Raw genomic sequence first — 21,288 nt, forward strand, 5'->3', positions numbered from 1 at the left:
ATAAGTCTGGATAGGTCTTTATGAAATATGAATTTTCAGAAGTAGCTCCTGTAGCATTCAATTTTAATACCATTGGTAGCGTCAAATTTTTAATCAAACACCTTAAATTGATATTATAGAATAAAGGAGTCATTTCAGTGACACTAAATTAATTCTGTAAGACTTTTGATTCCTTACTTTTGGTGAATGCTATCACTTTTCTGGACATTTAAATCACCATCCAGGGTAGTTCAGTAATTCCAAGTCAACATTGGGTTCATTCAGAGTGCTTGTCGGCGTCCAGCCTCCGCGCAGCGAGTGAGAGAGGACATGGGGGGGGGGGGGGAGAGATGGGGATGCGCGCAAAAAGCCGCCCCCCACTCACGCACGCCGGCGTCAGTAAAGGTAGAAGGAGTGTTTATCATAAGCTCCCCGAGAGCTCCAGCGGCAGTCTGTTGTAGTTTCCAAATGGAGGATTCGTGTTTTCCTCTTGGACCGCAGTTTTCTGAGCCGTGACGGGGACGCGCATCACAGAGGGGGGGTTGGGGGGGGGGACGCGCGTCGACGTTCCAGTCCGTACTTCACACACACACACACACTGGGAACCACTTGATTGGTGAGTTTAACTCCTATTTATCAGAATAATCTCACACACTTTGCTCATGTTTTCTCGTTATTTATGATATTTGTTTTTATTAAATGTACTGATAAAGATGAACCTATATACAGTACTGTACAAGTTTATCTTAAATATTCAAACTATGAACATTTGCAACATATTCAGGAATATGTTAATAAGAATAAAACCAATCATGGTTTAAAAATCAAGCTTGCATTTTACAAAATTATTATTAGAAAGCAGTGATCATTTCAAGCAAATATTGTTGTGTGTTTTTTTTAATTCATAAAATCTATACTGTTGGTTTATTTCATGGACGTTAATTTTCTTTCACACATTGCTTTGACATTTTGGGTTTGCACAAAAAATATTGAATATATACAGAATCTGTTATAGCGACGCCCTTGCTTTCAAGAGAGATACTGTACATCTAGATAAATCAATAAGTCAGGACTTATGGGGATGTTTTTGGACACCTTTCAAATTGAAACAAAAAGGTCTTATTAGTGTGTGTGCTGTTATGTGCTGCCTGTAATAAATAAGCCCCCCCAGCTCACTGTCACAGGTTTAAGTGAACTCAAGAAGGAGTCAGGGCAGATGGAAGGGGGTAGTAGTGTGTGTGTGTGTGTGTGTGTCAACGAGAAAGACTTGGTGCGTAAGCGACCTGTCATGTATCATTTCCCGTTCACCAAACTAGCGGCGTTAATGGACAGCACCCACGTGTTGGCTGAGTGTGCGTGAGATGGGAGATAGGTTGAGGCTGAAGGCGCCAAAGAGGAAGAAAAGCAAGCACAGAAACATGTCATTTCATAGCAGGCTGCACCCGCAAAATGCACGTGGCATCAATTAGTTACATGGGATTGTGGGTGATCACCTTGAAGATGGGGGGATTCATTTGGAAGCTTTTCCAAAAGCATCCATTTGTGCATCTTGTTTATTCTACTGGTAGTGCAAAAGGTGGTTCAGGTTTTCAAATCTCTTTACTCAATAGAATAAAATGTCAGATTCAAATTCAAACAGTCAACCTGAAGACCATACCCAGGGTTTATTGCATGTCTTTGTTCATAAACCATTCATTTCCAGAGCAGAATAGGTCGCAGGCGCCTCACGACAGATCAATACATCAGCGTAACAATAATTTGTTTTTATCATCCCCATGTAGTCTCATTAAAACACCCTTTGAGGTGATTACTGTGTCGCTTGGGAGAATCGCACCTCCCTCCAGGCAACTTGTCATGCTCCCGGTCTGCTCTCTGTCTGTATTCCTCTCTTTTTCTATTTGTCTCTATTGCCCCCCTCCCCTTGTCTCTTTCTCATCTTTCTGTTCTGGTTGTCTCTCCCTTACGCCGTCGTCACGGCACACCAAACTGAGTGGAATTCATGCCCAGTGGGAGGAAAGCCAACTCCCCGGGACCTCGTCTGTCATCTCAAATTCTGAAGTTTACTCAATCATGCAATATGACTGATATTTATCTGTCTATTATAATATACAATGGATGTAATTGACAAATATCTGCCAGTTCCCTGCTGAGTAACAACAGTGTTGATTCATGTAATCTGGACTAAAAGATTGTAGGACCAAGCCACAAGCTACAGGAATTACAGCTTCCATCAGGCCCATAAAGCTCCATGAAGGAGAAGACTGGAAGCCGGCGGTGACAGGTTTATTTGCTGACGCTTGCTGTGAATCAGTGCATGAGGTGCAAAAAATGAACATAACTCACAAATACCATGCATTAAATGCTGTTAACACTCTTCCTCTAGGGGACAGAGTAACTGTAGTCAACGACGTTGCTAGAAATTCTCTTCTGATGACAACATATTTGAGACAAAACACCTTAAACTCTTTTCTAATTGTTAATACAGAAAGGATTTTAGAGCTTTTTTTCAACTAGGGTTAGGGTGTCAACGGAAACATCGTAATCTAAAGTTGGTGTTAGAGCAAACGATGAAGCTGTCCTCTATCTTCATCATTGGAAGCCTTTGACTCCCTGTACCCCTCCCTCTGCATCATATGAATACTGTCTCCTGGAAAGCAGACCCCTCCCCTCCTGTTAGCCACAGAGAGCTCTGAGAGCAGCGACATAGAGGGGATTATGCTCTCACGTAAATCTGCCGGTACTCTCATTTCAAAACTCTCAATTACAAGCGACTCTCTAATGAGACGTGAGTCTGTCTTCGTCTTCACTCCATCCTCTCATTTTCACTTCTATTGTCTGTCGCTCTGTCTCCCATCACTCTTTATTTAATTGATGTTTTTTTTGCTGTCAAGGTCTTTTTTTTTGCCTGTTTGTTTGTGTGAAAGTAAGTGAAGGATTCTGTTTGAAGTCAACACAAAGTGGGGAAAAAAAAGCCCAAAGTGTACCTCCAGGAGCTGGAGTTTCACCTTGGTTTTTGTCTCCTGGTTTTGTTCACTATACCAGACATGAGTTTCTGAACTACACCGACAGAAGACATCTGTTGAAGCAAGGCCTTTTTTTGGAGCTGAACTGTTAGCGTGAAAAGAAAAAGGATGGTGAGATGCTGGAGCTCAGAGTACATCAGTCAGATTTTTTTAGAGAGCTGAAGTTCCACCAGCAAAAATGTAAGCGAATTACCACAAATTGTTCAGAACTTTCAATGGATTACATATTAAGATAATTAATACAATTATTGATTATGTTGTTTTAATTGATGTTAAATGTGCATTGAGATTAAGTGAAATTTTAACAATGAGAAGTGGATCAAAAAGAAAAAAAAAATCTGACTCCAAAAATGTAAATGTCATTATTATCAGAGTCTTTCTGGTATTTTGAACACATCTTTGCCCTTCCCCTTGCCTCACTCTCCAGGAGATTTTTTCCCCATCCATCCAGGGATGCAACCTTCTAAACATCCCATCATTAACCTGCTTTTTGTCCCTGTTACAAAGAGAACAGTCTGAAGTATAACCCTGGAGGGAAAGTGTTTTAAATGGGCTCTACATAGTCTACCTCAGTCATAATGCCGGGTCTGCTCGGCTGTCTGTAGTAATTGTAGTAGTTTTATGGGAACGGGGAGGCTCGGCAGGGGGGCACTTTGGTTGGTTTGAGCCACCAGACAGACAGATGGGGCGGATGGAGAGGGTAAGAAGGCTGGTGGGCAGGGAGCATGGAATGGCATAATGGAACATGATGGGACGAGAGGGAAGACGCTGACTGACTACACGTTGAGGAAGAGATTGAAGGAGAGTGAGGAATGTAGAGAAAACAACAATGGATGGATGGAAGGAATGTAAAAGCCTCAATATTGAAACAGGAAAGGGATTAAGTTATGGGATGACAGGAAAAGACGAATAATTTTAGCTCAGACTAATCTAGGCGAGGGCAAGAGTTAGCAAAGGTGACCACCACCCTGAGAAGGACCACAGTTACTGGAAATGGACGATTGATAGATAATCAAGGCTATTGCACAGACAGAAAAGACTTGTCTAATCAATGACGACAGTTGAAGGAGAGAGAGGGTATTAAGGCACGGGTCAGGAAAGAGTTTTGTTGAAATCGTTAACGCGAGTGGAGACGGGAGTTCAAGAGGAGAGAGAAGGATGGCGGGAAGAGGAGAGGGAGACAGAGAAGATGACATGTATTACCCGCGTGTCTGACGACCCTCCATCTCCGTCTGCTCATCCTCATTGTGAAACATCGCGCTGCGTTGAAAGAATAATGATTCTTAATTGCTTGCTGTGTGCAAGATTTCAGAGACAGAATGTACCGTCTCAAGACTGATGAGGCCGGAAAAAACGAATTGAGGATGCTGCCTTTTGTCACTGGGTAACCTTTTGAAATGCACGCAAATGTGCAATCAAAGCTCTCAGTCACCACACACACACACACACACACACACACACACACACACACACACACACACACACACACACACACACACACACACACACACTCCAGGTTTAATGTAGTCTACTAGGATCGTTAGCCGAGTTAACGTCCATGCACTCGGCCCAGTGGGAGTTACTGTGCCATTCTCCACGCTCACCAAACAGACACAGAGATATAGATATAAACCTGCCTTTGGGGGGGTGGGGTGGGGGGCGCTCACTCACCAACATGCAGATGCGCACCTCCCCGCGTGGCTCTTTTTCAAGCTGTGGTCCAGCGCCGTAATATGTGTAACCACGGTGATGGTTTCGGGAGTGCGGATGCTGTCGCATTGGATTAGCTTGATGGCATTTGACCACGCCCATTTCCTCTTGTCCTCTTTTCACACCCTTCACCCCTGTCAGATTTCCAATCGTTGGTCATTACTCAAAAGCAAAAACTTGAGAAAGTGCATCTTATCGCCCTTGAAGGGGAGTCACCATCAACACATCCACAGGAACATTATTACTGGATGTATATAACTGTATAGGCAGAGACTGCCTCGCTTCTCTTTAAAGGCCGTCCTCAAATAGTGGTAGAACCAGGTAGCAACGACTCCCTCAGGTGCCTATACTGATTCTAATACGTCCAATGTGTGATGAAATACTAGCTATAGTATAGTATAGCTGCAGTTTCAAATGAGCTACTGACAAGTTTTTACCATATTTTTGTAAAATATTGACCGGAAAAGTCATAACTTCTCACATCCACCAGTGGCCGATGTGAAGGCATCAGAGAGAAGTTGATCATCTGGAATGGAGAGGAGCTGCACCATTCTGACCTGTGTCATTATTATTTAAAGCCAAATTCACCACCACCACCCCCCCACCCCCACTCGTGAAAACCGACCTCTTGACGTGATGTGATGATGTCATCTCATCGGATCATTCAAGTTCCATTTTTTGATGTACTTTCTGGAATAAGCCTTAAAATATTCAGGGAGCCTAATAGTTAATATCAGTCAATTCACATCTTCTCCTCTCTCCTCTCTTCTCCTCTCTCCTCTCTTCTCCTCTCTCCTCTCTCCTCCTCTCTCTTCTCCTCTCTTCTCCTCTCCGTTGATCTGGTCTCATGTCGCTTTGCTTGACAGGGCAGGAAATCAGTCTCATTTCTGCTTTAATTTATTCTGATCAAACATGTCGCTCCCAATCAGCCCCGTTTGATTAGGAGACACCCATATCACAGCCCAGTAAGCAGGTAATGGCTGACACTTTCATATCTCAGTATTTTTGCAGTGTGTGTGTGTGTGTGTGTGTGTGTGTGTGTGTGTGTGTGTGTGTGTGTGTGTGTGTTCATCTCTGTGTGTGTGCCTGAACTTTAGACACACACATTATTATCCAGCAGCTCGAGCTCACATGTGAGAAATAGCTTTCAGTTTTGTGAGCGACGATCACACACACACACACAAACACACACACACACACACACACACACACACACACACACACACACACACACACACACACACTATTGGAAGTGCTAATGCGTTCTGTATATTCAGGACCTCAATTCCTCGTCTCTGACTGTAGATTTACTTTTCCACCTTCCTCCGTGTCTTTGTGTTCACCTCCCATCTTTTTAACTCTCCTCTCCTCCATCACAGAGATATGGGCTGTAGGCTTCCTAAGTTACAGAAGGCAGAAGAGAGGCGGAGCCCAGGTAATATCTACTCCACCCTCCGCCGGCCTCAGGTGGAGACGAAAGTAGGTGTGGCCTACACCTACCACTTCCTGGATTTCCTGTTGGGAAAAGAAGGTATGGAAACTTTTTATCAGGTGCTCAGAATGAGTAGTTCTTCTTTATATTAAAGCTATCCCTTAATTTTTCTGCATTCCTTTTTTTTGTTTGCTTTACTGTTGTTGTGTGGTTGTTTCATCTGAGGTATGCATCTAGATTATGCATCTTTATTACTACAACAGAAGAGAACTAGATTATATGCTTTAATTTATCTTTTAAACCCTACATTTTCTATTGATATTTTTAAAATGTAACCAAATCTGCCCTGAAAAAATCACCATCACCTGCAGACTATTTTATTCTAACGCAATTCCGTTAGCATCTGATCACAAGTTCACAACCTTACTGCGTGTTTACAGAGTCTTCGTTCAGATCTGACTCACATTCCTCCTGTGTGGAGGTGGGAATGGGTTCCATGACTGTATCTTTACACGGTTTACTAAATATTCCTTGTTGTTGTTGTTTTTTTTTTATATTCAAACCTGCTCTGCTTTTCATCTTGAACTGTTGCCACAGAGTTAGTGTGTGTTCCTCTTGTGAAACAGTCACAGTTACTATTCAGAATTTAACCAATTACATGAAATGTGTGGGTCAGCAACTCTAACTCTGTTTTTTTTTTTTCTTTTTACTGTAAGTATCTTGAGGCCAAAAAAGTGACTTATGAGCCAAAGTTGTGTCTGTTGAGAGGAGTTCAAAGAGTTCAGTGATTCTCAGATTCAGCTGTATTGTACACACTGCAGACATGCCCTTGAATCTGTCTAGCACAATGGCTCTATATTAATCCAGTGTGTATGTGTGTGTGTGTGTGTGTGTGATTGTGTACATCAGTTTTTGACCGACAAAACTAGTGTGTCTGATCACGTGTACTTATTTTCTTTCTGTATGTGTTTGCTTGGAGTGTCTTCAGAACATTTGATGAGCATCCTCCAGAGGCGTGTGGTTTCTAAAAATACTAATTCCACCATTGTGTTGACATGGATCGGGACGAGCTAGAAGGGAGGGATGGATTGATGGAAAAGAGAGGAGAAACAGATAGTGGAATAAAGATTCACCTCTTTTTTTCCCCCCTCCTCACAGCTTAATGTTTCTGCAGGTTGTGCTCTCCATCACGACGAGCCAAAGCAGGTGCCACCAGCTCTCTCTTAGAGGGGTTTCCAATGCAACACTGTAACATACAGCCGGCATGGCGCTGCAAGCCAAGTCATCATGTTCCGGTTGCCAGTCGGCTTCATTTCTAGCCAGCCCAGTTGTGTTTGGCAAATGAGTTGGGCGGCAGCGTTTGGCTGAGACATATCTGGCAACACTAAAATGCTGCTTGTCACCGAAACAGACAATGGACGCGAGGACGGCTCGTCTCTCTCAATGCTAAAGGTTGTTCCCCATTATTTGCTAAATGAAATGTGTACGTCGAAAGAGAGAAACCACCCGTGCTCAGGTCCTTCACGGTGGTGACAGCTCATCCAAACTCGCACCAAAAAGAAAACACTTTAAAAGCATTTAAGAGAGTTGCTGTTATCTTTTGACAGACAGGCAGGTCATTCATGTGATAAACTCAGTGAGCTGCTTAGGAAGAGTAGATTTTTAAGGGCAGATTTTTTTTTTTTTTAAGGGGGGAATTTCCCCATTGTGGGGTGAATAAAGGTATATCTTATCTGGTTTTACACAGTCACTGTGAACTGAATGTGTGCGTGCGGTTGTGAGTGGGAGTTCGCCTGTCTCTCTCTGTCTCGCTCTCCCCCTTCATTTGTGATGGAGAGACCAAGAGAAGTGAAGGATTCCTGAAGGATTATCTGATTGTTTGTTGAGATTGAGGGACCTCATTCCCAGTAAAGGGATTTATTTGTATTTGTGTTTGTGTGTGTGTGTGTGTGTGTGTGTGTAGGAGGCAGATAAAGGAATCTGTATGTCAGTTCATGACATTGAGGAAACCCACGGTCAAATCCGCGTTTTAATTCAATTTGGCCCACATTAATAATATTATTTCCCTGCCAGCGTGACTTGATGACTCCTACGCAGTAATGAAAAACAAATATCCTTGCTGACGTATGTGAGATGATGTGGATGTTTGTTAATCTGAGTTGTGTTCTCAGGAAAAGGAGCTTAATGTTCTAAATGGATTGAAGCATTTTTTATTTTATTTTTTGCGTTTTGCTTGAATTTGATTAGTTAGTGATAAAACCAGAATCAGTGACAACAGAGGGTCTTAAGTAGCTTTTCTAAATGTGGCTCTTTCATTAAAACCTTTGAAATGAGACGAAATTAATGCAGGTTTCAGGTATTTGGCCTGTGATTTATATGTGGATCATATATATGATTTTGAGCCCCATTTCATCAGACAACAAAAAAGCCAATGCTGTATTCCATTTACAGGTAGGTGTCTCTCTGCTGTACCCTGACACATCAATCTCTTGTGCAAAAAGGTGTCATTATCTTCATTATTCCTTTATCAAAATCATTTCATCACCCTGACATGTCAGCAAGAATTTGGCACAAGCAATGTAACAACCGGGCGTGACACCGTAATCCAGCCTCCTTTGTCGTCAAAAACTGTACTCAGATAATGAGCAGAAAAACCTCAAAAAAAAAAAAAAAAAAAGATAACGTGAGCAGGAAAGCGATGGAGTGAAGGGGAAATAAAAGCCGAGCAGAATGGAGGCAGAAGAAAGTGAAGGAGGTGTAAGAGAAGCAGAGGATGAGAGAGAGAGAGAGAGGATGATCGTCACGGAGATGGAGATACCAGGTCTGTTTGTCAGGTCTGGGGTGGTGAGGAGAAGGAGAAAAAAAAGTCAGAGGCACGAGAACGAGCGAGGACTCAGGAGTGTGAGGGGTGTGTGAGGAAGTAAGTTAGGTGTGATGTTGTGTGACTAACGCTGGCGTCTGGAACAGACAGCGAGGAGCTGAACTCTGCTGATGACTTTCCGCCGCCCTGCAGAGACGGAGACCCACTCGGCTCATTAAAACTTACATGTGTCTAATGCTCAGCAGTGTATGCCATATACCTGTGGGTGAGTTTACTCCAGCTGATGTTATATGTGTGACAAAGAATGATATACAGCCCCTCTGCTCTATGTGGACTCTCTGCTATCAGAAGCTGTGATGTATTCATCTCAGAGGACAGGTGGAGCACAAATCCATCACTATGATAGATCTTTGCTGTCCAACATAACTTTACCAGGTAAACACACAAACTGTTATTTTGATAAATCGTTGGAAATATTAACATGAGACAGCTCGGAACTAGTTTTCTGCATTTTTTTGAGCTGTTTTAGTCCTCCTGGTCAGAGAATACCAGCGAAGATGGCAGACACATTAACAGCATCACAAGTACTTGGTTCTGTATGCGCCATAAGTCCCACGCTGTGTTCTCACCACAGCCAGCCCTTTTTTTTCCCTTCTCTCTCCCTCTTGTCTCTATTTGTCATCCATTTTTGTGAACCCAACCCTCATTCTCAGATGCTGACCAATAACTGTCATCGCCGGCAGCTGCATTCCCAAAGCAGTGGGGAGCTCCCGGCTTCAGGAAGCTGATTATTTTATAGTTAGTGTTTTGGCACATATCCTTGTCTAAAACCTCTGCAAGTCATTAGAAGGCTATTTAAATAAACGTGAACCTCCAGCGAGCAGGGGGATAAGCCTTGAGGGTGGCTGTGAGTAGTAATCCCCATGCATCACCTAGCAGGCTTAGTACAAACTCTTTCTTTCCTTTTCCTGCACACACACATTCATGCACACAAACACAAACACACACACACACACTGGTAGAAAAGATGAGTTGGTACACACTCACATCTGTAGCACACATATAAAAAAAAAAGCTTCATAATCACAGAAATTCAGAGTTTTTCTTTTTTTCTTTCTTGGAATTAATAAGCCCTTTGGTGGAGGAGGTGACTCTCACTCATTCCAAATACGACCGGTGAAATCCTGGGTCAGAAAGTGAAGCGCTGCTCAGAGCGTGCGGCAGATGTCATGTGATCAGAAAGGATCAGCTGACACGCTTTTGTGTCTCCTGTGACTCTAAAAGTCACAAAAATGTGCTGAACACTTCACCACCACATGTTTTCACCTCCCTAAAACACACACACACACACACACACACACACACACACACACACACACACGGCAGCAGCCTCCATAAACTCCGTCTGACTTCTCCAGCCCTGGGCCTTTCCCATATTAGCTTGCCGCAGCCTCTCTTTAAAATAATGCAATGAAAGACGATGTAAATGAAGCCACTTCCCGGCCTAAAGCGGTGAATTATACCATAATAACTTCTGTTTGGCTTGTCTGAATGAAAAGCTTTGCCTGCATCTTGTCAGTGGGTGAATGCCAGCCGTGCAGAGCTAATGACAGCTAATGACTGTTTACAGTGACAGGATCGCTGTTATCCCCCTCTGACGCTCCACCCTAGTCTCCACAGCTGGTATTATTATTATTATTATTATCATCACCACCGTGTCGCTTCTGATAAGTCCTTACATACAGCCGTTTAAGCGTTGGGGTGATGTAAGGCTCTTGTGGTTCCGAGTAGTTTTGCCAATCTGATGCGACAGTTGGATTCTCTTGGGGGGGTCGGTTCTCTGTCGGGTTGGGTTCGTGTGTTGGTAGCCTCAAACGCTGGCCAGTGTTTCCAATGTGCGTTTCTGCAAAAGACAGGAGATGATGATGGAGAACAAATTGAAAATGAGATGGCTTTCCAGTGTGTTTGCCTGCATGTGTGTGTGTGTGTGTGTGTGTGTGTGTATGTGTGTGTATGTGTGTGTGTTTCCAGTTAATTTATTCAGGTTATTTTCTCTTCTCCAGACCCATGCAAATGAGACTGAATGAGAAAGGATGACAAGCATTCAGGCGCAAACAGACAGCCTCATCTCTCTTTGCTGTCTCTCTCCAGCATCGCTCCGCTAACTGCCTTTTGCTGTCCCCCTTCTCTTCTCTCATCTCTTTCTCCATGCTCTCGCTCTCTCTTTCACACTCACACACTCACACACACACACACACCTGGCTTCACTCAGCGGTGCAGACACACACAGCCAGTCATGTATTTCCTAAAAAGCCAAAATGGAGCGAGGGCTTTACTACAATAACCCGACCCCGAGGGGCGGGGGGGGGGTTCACAAACATTGGCCTTTCCCCCCAGCGGACTCGCTGTGACAGTTTGCTTCCATATGATAATCTCCGCTAAACATTTCCTCCATTCCCCATTGAAGTCAAGGGTTTTTCTTCTCATTGTATTCTGTAATAAGGGAACCCGGCTCTGTGTTAGCGATTGCTGCTAATACCACCCAAACACACACTATGATAGCATTGTCTCTCCAACCTTTTGATGAATGTGTGTGTGTATGTGCGATTGTGATAATATTCAACAAAAATGTGTTCACGTGCGTGTCTATTTATGTGTGTGTGTGTTCCGTAGACACCTTCCTCCATAGGCTATCTGAATTCTGTCTCTGCACACTGGTCTGTGTCCGCGTGTGTGTGTTTTCCAAGAGAAAAACCGAGCCTGGTGTGGTCCTGGTGTAATTAGTTTAATATTTAGCGTGAAGATGTCACGTGTTGTTGTTCGGTGGGATTTATCATAATGAAACATACTCTGTCTTTGTTTCTTCACACCCGTCGACAACCGTTCCCCCACCTCTTCTTCTTTCCCCACCGTTTTTGTTCCAGCTTTCCTCCACTTCCAAATACCTCTCCACTTATCTTCCTCTCCCATTTTGTTACCTGTCATGTTCTTGTTGCAAACATTTCCCGTGACCCCCCCCACCCCCTCTCCCCCACGTTTAACCATGTTTTTCTCCCTCCCTTCTCACCCATTCTCCTCTCTCCAGAGGTGTCGGTGTCGTCGGTGCTTTGTCTCTCCTCGGTCAGAGAGCTTCCGGTTCAGGTCAGAGAACTCTACGCCCAGGGTTTCGTCTTGGTTTCCGTCCACCCGTTTGTGCATCCCTGCGGCCCCCGTCACGCACACCTCCAGCGACAGCTCCACCGGGCCGTGCTGGTCCGAGAGACGCCAAGGTATGCGAATTAAACACACCGTTGTTTTAGCTTTATTTTAATAAGTTACGTAATTAATGGGTATTGACACGTATAAAACAGATGATGACTTTACAGACTGATAAAAGAGCAGCTTTACAGATGTCATGGAAGCCAGTAAAGCTACATTTTGGTACTCAGATCTCTTCATGTCACCGCCGCCTCTCTAAAATGAATTGCAGACTTTAATCAAACATTGTTTTAACGACACATAACAACACAGCGTACTGTCTGACAATAAAGTACACTCACATGTACATTACTTGTACTATTATTATTTATAGGTGCTAAAACTTCTAACTTGATGATGATGGTGAATGTTTAGAGGCTATTCATATCTTTGCATCGTGGGTGGTCAGTTTTGTGAGACGTCCATCTGAGACCTGGAAACATGCATCTCGAGGTACCAGCCTGGGACTGGATCTCACTTCCCCTCTCTGCAAAATAAACTCATACATCGCTGGGACAAACAGAAAAGACAGAAATAACTTGATGTGTAACATATTCCTGAATTCTAAGAAGATCAAGGTTCTGCCAGCTCAGCATCTCAAGTTTTTGTAAGAGAATCTGCTGACTTTTTTTTTTTCCATTGTGGATAAACAACAATCCTGTATTGGTAACTTTTTTTTATTTTTTTACTGTATTTGACATCGTGAAACCTCAGTAAAATGTTGTCTTCTTTCAAGAATTAAGACGAAATTGTGAAATCAGTCCAAACAATGTGCTCCAACAGCTTCTGCTTGTTGGCAGGTAGGACAGACTGAGCAAACAAACTAACACTTTTTAGAGGAGAACAAAAGAACATAAGGTTTCCAAAGAAGGCAGGAATAATTAAGGATTTGTCTGTACTAGCTTTCTTTTTTTTTTTTGTGCAAAGTTTATGAAATTTTTCCTGCCTTAACAGCTCTGAAAACTGTGACTTTTTTAAAAAATTCTGGGCCATTGCAGTTGCTTGTTCAGTGGTGAAATCATTTGAAGCAGACAGAATGTTCATAAACATCTGCTGCTTACTTTGGCAGCTAACACATAATTTACATTACAGTGAACCAAATGGAAATCAGACGCTGTACAATCCATTATGCCTGTTGTTGTGGCTTTTTTCATGTTTCTAAGTAGAGGACATTCATTTAGAAGGCCCCAGGACAAACTGTTGGGATCCAGACCACCTCTGAATGTGGATTTACTGATTGGGTATCAGTTTGTCACACATGACCAAGTGCTGCTCTGTGTTTATTTGATATTTATGTATTTACAATTCAAGGTATTTGAAGATTATTGCTCCTAACTATTTAAATAGGCTTGGGACCGGCACAATAAGACCCAGGCTTGTGCCCTCTTATGGATATATTAGCCCTCTTGTGACTACAAATGATCTAAATTATATCTAATGGATCGGAAATTGGCGTTTTAGAATTTACCTACAGTATAAGGAAAAATCTGTTATATAAAGATGGAGTCCCCTTTGGATGACCCTGTCTACGCGACCTTCCATTTGTCATACTCTTTGCAATTAAAGAAATGACGCTGCTCAGCCTCGTCTGCTGGTCTGTGTACTGTGTTTCACCGTGAGTGTGGAAGGAGTAGCCGGTGGCGCTCATGCTCCCTCGCACACAAACGCTGGCACACGTACCCCAGTGCAGAGGCAGGTGCCGGGCTGCTCCTCTGATGCCCCTCCTGCCAAGTGGTCCTGCTGCTTCCTGGCACCTGTCACCGTGGAGACGGCTGATTGCATCACCAGCGCTTACCAGAGAGGAACGGCATGCTAAAAGAGAGAAACCATCTCTCCATCCTTTCATCTGCTTTCCTCTGTAATGGTTACCCCCCCCCCCTATTCTTTTGTCCTCAGCATCCTCCTTTGGTCTCTTTATTCCACCTTTCATGTCCCCATCACCATCACCACCTCTCATAAAAATAAAAGAACAAAATCTGACTGATCTAGCGTTATAAATCTACCTGAGAATGTCACTCACGCCTCAAGAGAACACAACAACAATATTACCACTGACCTCAATCCAACTCTGAAGAGGAACGTATGGAAACTCCTTTATGATAGAAGCAGGAGGAAATTCAGCCCCTTTTTTCTGTCTAATAAGCCCTTTTGTGCTTTCAGTGAATGTGTGCTCACCTTAAATGGGAGAATTCACCCCATACCAGAATTGACATTATGTTTCTGCTATGATCATTCTGGGTCAGTGAGTGCTTGTGAAAATGAGCGTGTCTGCCAGAATCTATAGAGTCGAGGCTCGTTTAGGCTGTAATGTAACCGGGTGATGAAACCGCTGCGGCGATAATGGACAGGAAACAAACCTTAAGGGAACGGTCCGGGGTAATGTCAGAACGATACGAGAACATTTTACATTTTCTGGTTCACGAGAGCTGAATTGAACTGGACTAAATAACACATGATGGATGCTTTGCACTGAATATTTGTTTAAATTATTTAACTTCTCACCCAATAGCTCAGAGAAAAACCAGCTGCGGTGGGGAAGACATTGTCTCGAGACAGATGTGTGTGTGGCGGGACACCAATCCGCTGATCCAGAAGCAATCCAGAGCTACGTCAAGAGGGTGAGTTCAATGGGGAATGCAGTCTGAATCAGTTTGTCCTCAAACACAGATGCCTGGGACAGGAGGTACCTGAGATAAGAGCAGTGTTTGTGCTTCTATTTCACATTCAGTGTAATAAAAAATGTCATTTTTGGATGGTAGGTTGGAGAGATTGAGCACCAGGGCTATGATGCTTTCAATTGGGCATTCAAGAAAACATCCCAGTCGTCCAGATTTAAATGTGTTTTCACAGGGAGGGGTCTGCTCCGTAAATGATGGTTACAGGACAGCGAGTTTGATTTTGGATAAGACATGATTGAATCCAAGGGGCGTGTTGGGCCTTGGCGGCGCTGCAGTGTGTGCTCCACTGACTACCTTTCTAATTTATTTGTTTGCTCAAAGGATTGAAGATTTTGACATGAAGTTGTTAGGTAGGGTATTTTTAAAGAAATTCATTTAAAAAAAAAAAAAAAAAGGATACACGGTTAGTGGATATCTTACAGACGAAACACAAGAGTCCAGTTGTTGTTTCATAAATGGAATCAACAGCATTGAATTTTATAATAACACCAACCCAGAAAGAGTTTGTTAGATCATGATTTAATTATGGCCGCTACATTGAATCAGTGTATCCCAGGAACTGTGTTGTTCGTCATGTGTTCAGGTGTAGAATGTTACCCCTGACAATAGGTAGCATTCAGTATTAATGGCAGACATGCTGCTAGCCGATGGGAAGACCAGTTTGGGGTCTAGATCTCTCGTCCCAATGATTATAATAAGCGGGAAACGCCACTGATTTTCTCATCAAAATAAATTTTGATTGCCTGCTCCTCACATCTGCCCCATGCAAAGTCAAGGCTCGAGGCTACGTCAGCTGCTACTAGCCTAGAACAACTGGGTGCCAGGCAGATCTGGTGACAGAGATGGATGCACAACTTTTCCTTTGTCACACATCTTTGTGGGAGTTTGGATTGGTTTTTAATTTAAACACATGTGGTCTACGTAAAACACACCCCTCCCTGCTTTGTCCCTGTACGTATTGTACTGTTTGTGCAACCCGAGTGTGACGCTGGAGGAAAACCGACGGCGCTCAAGAGGTTACAGGCAGTTGCCCATAATTGCCTGTCTGTGCCATATGGTCTCCCTGCTCCTCGCGCTGACATACAGAGCTTCTTTTATTCAACTTGAGCAAATTTGATTAGAGGTTTTCCATTTTAAAAATTGCAAATTTACCTGCCAGGATGTTTTGGGGGTTTTTTTCCATAAAATTGGCTTCCCATTTACTTTTGACACATCAGTATTCCGTAACTACGCAACAGACTGAGACCCTGTAACAAATAGAAGGTTACAGAAGCAAACATAAACTATAGCCAGACTCAACCTTCATACATCCTGCTGACGGCGGCGTCATCAGTGACATTTACCAGCTGTAAAACTCACTTTTAGTCCCTCTGCTCATGAATTTGCCAACAATCCTACAATGGGAAATGAAAATGTGCTCTGTTGAATAGATTTGCATCTGAACACCCATAGAGCACAAAGGGAAACCTGATTGGATGGAAATTCACATCACTGAGTATAATGTGATAGGTTCCGGAAGCGTGACATGAATAACCAATCTGATCACAAGCTGCAAGAGAAAGTTGGAGATAAGAACCCAGGAGCAGTACCAGATTGACAGCCTGGTGTGTGTGTGTGTGTGTGTGTGTGTGTGTGTGTGTGCGTGTGTGTGTGTGTGTGTGTGTGTGTGTGTGTGTGTGTGTGTGTGTGTGAGCGCGAGCGCGCGTACTTGCACACGCACGTGCATGAGTGTGATCGGTTTCCAAATTCTATACTTCTATTTCTCGAACACTTACTAGCCCGCCCACTCTCAATCTGTCTGGGGACACACACTCATCTGATAAAACTGTGTGTAATAGCGAGTGTGTTGGACAGAAATAAAGAGATTGTTTATATATGTGTTAAGTGTGTATGGATGAGTGAAGTGTCAAAAGTAGTGGGTAATAGGGGGAAGATGTGTCTCGTTATTGTTTGGTGGTAGTTTGCAATCTGATTTCTCTCCCGTTGAGCCTGTCTAAAACTGTCAGCCCAAATATCATCTGACAATTAACCACCAGAGCTCCACGGGAGGGAGCGGCGCACACACACACACACACACACACACACACACACACACACACATGCTGTCACGCACATGAACACACACGGGTGCGTTGAGATAATGAGGTCCTTTTGTCATTTGAATATTTGATCTTTGCAGATGATTAGGTAGGTTGTTATTTAGCTGAATATCTTCTCTGCGTATGTCAGCCTTTGTTTGTGTGTAAATGAGGCTTTGTTTGACTAGAAGAAGAAGAGACTGCAAATCATTTGTGGCCCTGTGAATGATTTTCTTTTATATTTATGTTTTTTCTCAAGTATTATAATAGACTTTATTAACATGTATGGATATTAACAATATATTTGTGTGTGTGTGTGTGTGTGTGTGTGTGTGTGTGTGTGTGTGTGTGTGTGTGTTTATTATCCTCGTAGATCCAGGATGTGGCAGAACAAGGGGTGATGTTTGTAGGTTTTCTCCAACAGCCGGGTGGGGCGCCCTGTTTCCTGGGACACTGGGACCCTGACGAGCTGTCCTCCTTACATTCAAGCCCATCGCCCATACACCGACACCCTTTCAGCGCCAAAACCAGCCCGACAGAGTCACATGATAATAATTTAGAACATGACCATCACCGGTTCAATCCTCAGGAGTTGGATCGGGCTTTGGTGAAGCCCGATTCGATTTCGGAATCCGGTGAACAAATCCAGAGCCCACAAGTCAACCTCAAAGACTCAACCCACAGCAAGCCTGTGATTGGACACGCGGGTCAGTGGTGTCAAATCACCGTCGAATCCCGAGCGATTCCGATGTGTCCCAGAACCTCAGAACCTGCAGAGGTAACCGGACAGCTGAGGGATCAACCAGAGATCCGTAGTTCTGACCAGAGAGAAAGACAAAGCTCGAGCTCTGACAGCTGGCCCAGCTCCCCAGAACTGGACCCCAGGAGGTACAGCTCCGGCTGGACGGACGGCAGAGTGACGACACACAACAACAACCACATCCAGCTCAAAGGTTCTGAGAAACACAACCGATCATCACCGCCAACCTCATCAGAGCAGGCTCGTGAGTAACCAGGCTCCTGCTTGCACGTGTCTGTCGGACAAATCATCAACACACAAGGTTGTGCGTTTTGTCTTTTTTGTGTCTGTAGGGATGCAGCTCTTTGCCTTGTACAATCACAGCGAGGAGCTGAACACTTCTCTGAGGTTTTATTCCCTCAGGGTGCCGTTGCAAGTGCAAAAGGAGGCAGGCCTGATCACGGACGTGGACACGCACTGGCTCGACCACATGACGCACCATTTCACCAGCGGGGCTCTTCTCGTTGACGGGTTCTTCCACCTCGAGGGTGATAACGGTGCGTTTAACGGCCGTGGCATCAGAGTAGCAAAGAGACAACAAATTTATAGTCACGTTGGCTGCTTTAGAAGTTTGACAGTTTTATTTTTGTGTTGTATGTCAGAGTTTACCTTAATAGAACTGACTCGGCACTTTCATCCACAAGTCCTACAGTGTCTCTTTTACAGGTTGAAGTTCTTTTTCAGCTCTTGACGAGAGTAGAAAGCTGCTGATGTTGTAGATCTCTACATAAACTACGACTTACCCCATGAGTCACCGTCCAGCCCCCCTCCCTGGAATGTCTACACTCCAGCTGAATGGAAGGAGGGATCAATAGTGCGAAATTGGAGAGTACAAAATATGGCTCGCTAACTCCTGATTCACATTCCTGCTCCTGTCTATCTGTCCTGTTTCCGACAGACAACGGGGTTTCCACTGTGGACAGCGTGTTCATCTTCCAGAGCTCCGCAGAGGAGACCGCAAACACCGCCTACGACGCCATCGTCGTCGAGCAGTGGACTGTTGTTGATGTGGGTCCTGTTTTTTTTTTTTTTTTTTTTGAGTTTTGAAATGCTTGGGAAAAAGAGATGTGTACTTTGAGAAATCCTCGGCGCCTGAAGGCTTAAGCTGTTTTCTGTCAGACGTTACAAATATGTGGAGATGAAGGAAAGTGGCGTGCAACGCTTACGTTGGGCTTCCTGGGGTTTTTTGTTTTTTTTTCCTTATGTACATCTAAGCGATTGTTTCACTGTCCACCATCAAGGGTGTTGTGGTGAAGGCAGACTACATCCCATTGCTCCAGTCTCTGGCTCCATTTGGATGGAGGCTGATGTGTGTTTTGCCTACTCCGATTGTCAAAACCAACAGGTATGAAAGCACAACCAAAAATATAACACGAAAGCTTCAAAAAGCCTAAATCTGCTCAAACTGCCTTTTTCTTTTAAGTTTGAATAAAATCTAAACTCAGTGTAGACAAATTATATTGCATGTCTCATTGTTTGGAGGGGATTTAGCAGTGACAGGACAGATGGTTAGAGATCTCACAAATTATGATCATATCCTCATCTCAACATGAAACCACTTTTAAATCTGCCAGAGCTGCGGAAAAAAAAAAAACCCTCAGTAGCTGATGTGCTTTTGTCTTGTAACCTGTCACTTTGCAAACCGCAGCAAACAGAAGCTGCGTTTTTCAGATTATAACATAACGGGTAACCACAATCAAAACGCTGCTCCTTTCTCTCTGCAGTGACGGGAGTTTGTCAACTAAGCAAATCCTCTTTCTTCAGAGGCCCGTTTTGCAGCGCAAGAGAAAAGACTTCAAGGTTTGTTTCTGTGTTTCTTCAATCTCGCCAGCAAATCTGTCACTTCCCTCTGTTGTGCCTTTAGGATACGTAACTTTATGTCGCAGAAGGTGACATTAAAAAGTCCACGTTACTAAATATGGGATGTACAGCAAACTCAACCTAGCCTGTGAAAAGTCTAATAATAGGCAAGTAGTCAACCTCCAACTGTAAGGGATAGAGGCGTCAATGAAAGAGTCTTTGTTGTGATTTGTCAGGTATCTGGAGAGATGGAAAGAAAAACATATGACACAAAGCACTAAAGTGTCTCGCACATTTCTTTCTAGTTTCAGATGCTGAACCTCAGGGGTCGCAGCAAGACAAAGAAGAAGTCCGCCGGGGGAATTCAAGTGAGTAGAGAGAACCCTGTGATAGAGACAGAGATGGACAGATTAAGAGGAAGCGCAGAGGAGGGAGAGAGGGGAAAGATCTGGAACAGCGAGAGCAGTAAAGGAGGGAGTCCACAGAACAGAGGGGAGAACGGGGGGGAGCACGCGGAGCATCGGCGGGCCTTCTCCTTCATACCGGGGAGCAGGGCGTTTGATGACGAGGAGCAGGAAGAGGAAACGGACATTGACAAGATCCCCCCGTCTGAGCAGAAGCCGGTGAAGTGCACTTACGTGTTCCGGCGAGACGATGGAGGAGGGGTCAAGGAGGAAGTGAAGATGGAAGAACGGATCAAACGGCAGCTGTTTTCCGGCGTCTGTTGACACATCGGGCGAGAGGGAGCCGAAAACCAACCTGTTTAGTTCACGGGGGAGCCCTTCAAAGTAACTCTTGTTGATCTGGATGCTTCACTCCTCTGAAAACCAGAAGTAGTCGGTCATGTGACTAGTCATCTCGTACCGTGTCGTTCGCTTCGGCCCGCTCTGCTCCAGAGTCTTCGAGGTTGTCGCTCCAAAAAATAGGAAAGTGTTGTGCTTTGGCTCAGTTTTTAGCGTAGTGTTGGTATTTGAGATTTACCAGCAAGTCTCCCGTCTCAGCCTTAAGTATTATTTTCATGTCTGCTGTTGTATTTTGCTACTTTCTGGAAACAGGACTGTTAAACCAGTGCTGATTGGACTGGGCTCAATGTATTTTTATATATAAAGGTTATTATTTAAGAGGAAAACAACAGCACTGAGCGTGACGTTCACTTCCAAGTTTGATCAATACAAACGCATACATGTGCATTGACTTAAAGCTTCGCTGCAAAGAATGAATTTCAGGTAATGCAGAAAATTTAAAATTAAAAGTTTCAATTATAATTCAATCCCAAACAAAAACAAGCTTTTTGTTTTGGTCGTATCTTAAGATGTGATCTCTTAATACAATGGATGTGAACGAAGTTTTGTTTTGTAATGTTCATTAAGTAAATACTAATTTTTTTTAATGGAACGTCTCCTCAGTCAACGGTTCCCGTGGAAACCGATTATAGAGGAGTCAGGTTATCGATTGTAAAATTGCTTCAACAGAGACTTCTGTCCATCCTTCCACATTGAAACGGACCTGCAGCGAATGAATCCAATTGTCGGCTGGTTTAGATGTTAAAAAGAGGCCAAAAAATAAATAAAAATTATGATTTGAGAGGCCTGACCTTTTCTCTTCAGAGAATATGTAAAGTAGAAATCAACTATTTGTTTATTTCCTGGACCACCTTGTGTTGTGTGTGAGTAGCGTGATGTGAGTAAAAGCCGAGGTCAATAAAGTGTTTTAAAAAAAATTTTTTTTTTT

At 43.6% G+C, this 21,288-nt stretch overlaps 1 protein-coding gene across 1 annotated transcript; it reads left to right on the forward strand.

The window, feature by feature from the left end:
• Positions 1 to 524: 524 nt before the first annotated feature.
• rftn1a (raftlin, lipid raft linker 1a) lies at positions 525 to 21,247 on the forward strand. The gene is made up of 10 exons (XM_068333237.1): positions 525 to 595; positions 6,092 to 6,243; positions 12,051 to 12,234; positions 14,712 to 14,820; positions 17,332 to 17,962; positions 18,051 to 18,254; positions 18,656 to 18,765; positions 18,999 to 19,102; positions 19,482 to 19,557; positions 19,863 to 21,247. The coding sequence occupies exons 2-10, from the start codon at positions 6,096 to 6,098 to the stop codon at positions 20,283 to 20,285; spliced, it is 1,989 nt and encodes a 662-aa protein (XP_068189338.1). The 5' UTR covers positions 525 to 595; positions 6,092 to 6,095; the 3' UTR covers positions 20,286 to 21,247.
• Positions 21,248 to 21,288: the final 41 nt, after the last annotated feature.

The sequence above is a fragment of the Antennarius striatus genome, chromosome 14, assembly GCF_040054535.1.
Source record: "Antennarius striatus isolate MH-2024 chromosome 14, ASM4005453v1, whole genome shotgun sequence".
NCBI lineage: Eukaryota > Metazoa > Chordata > Actinopteri > Lophiiformes > Antennariidae > Antennarius > Antennarius striatus.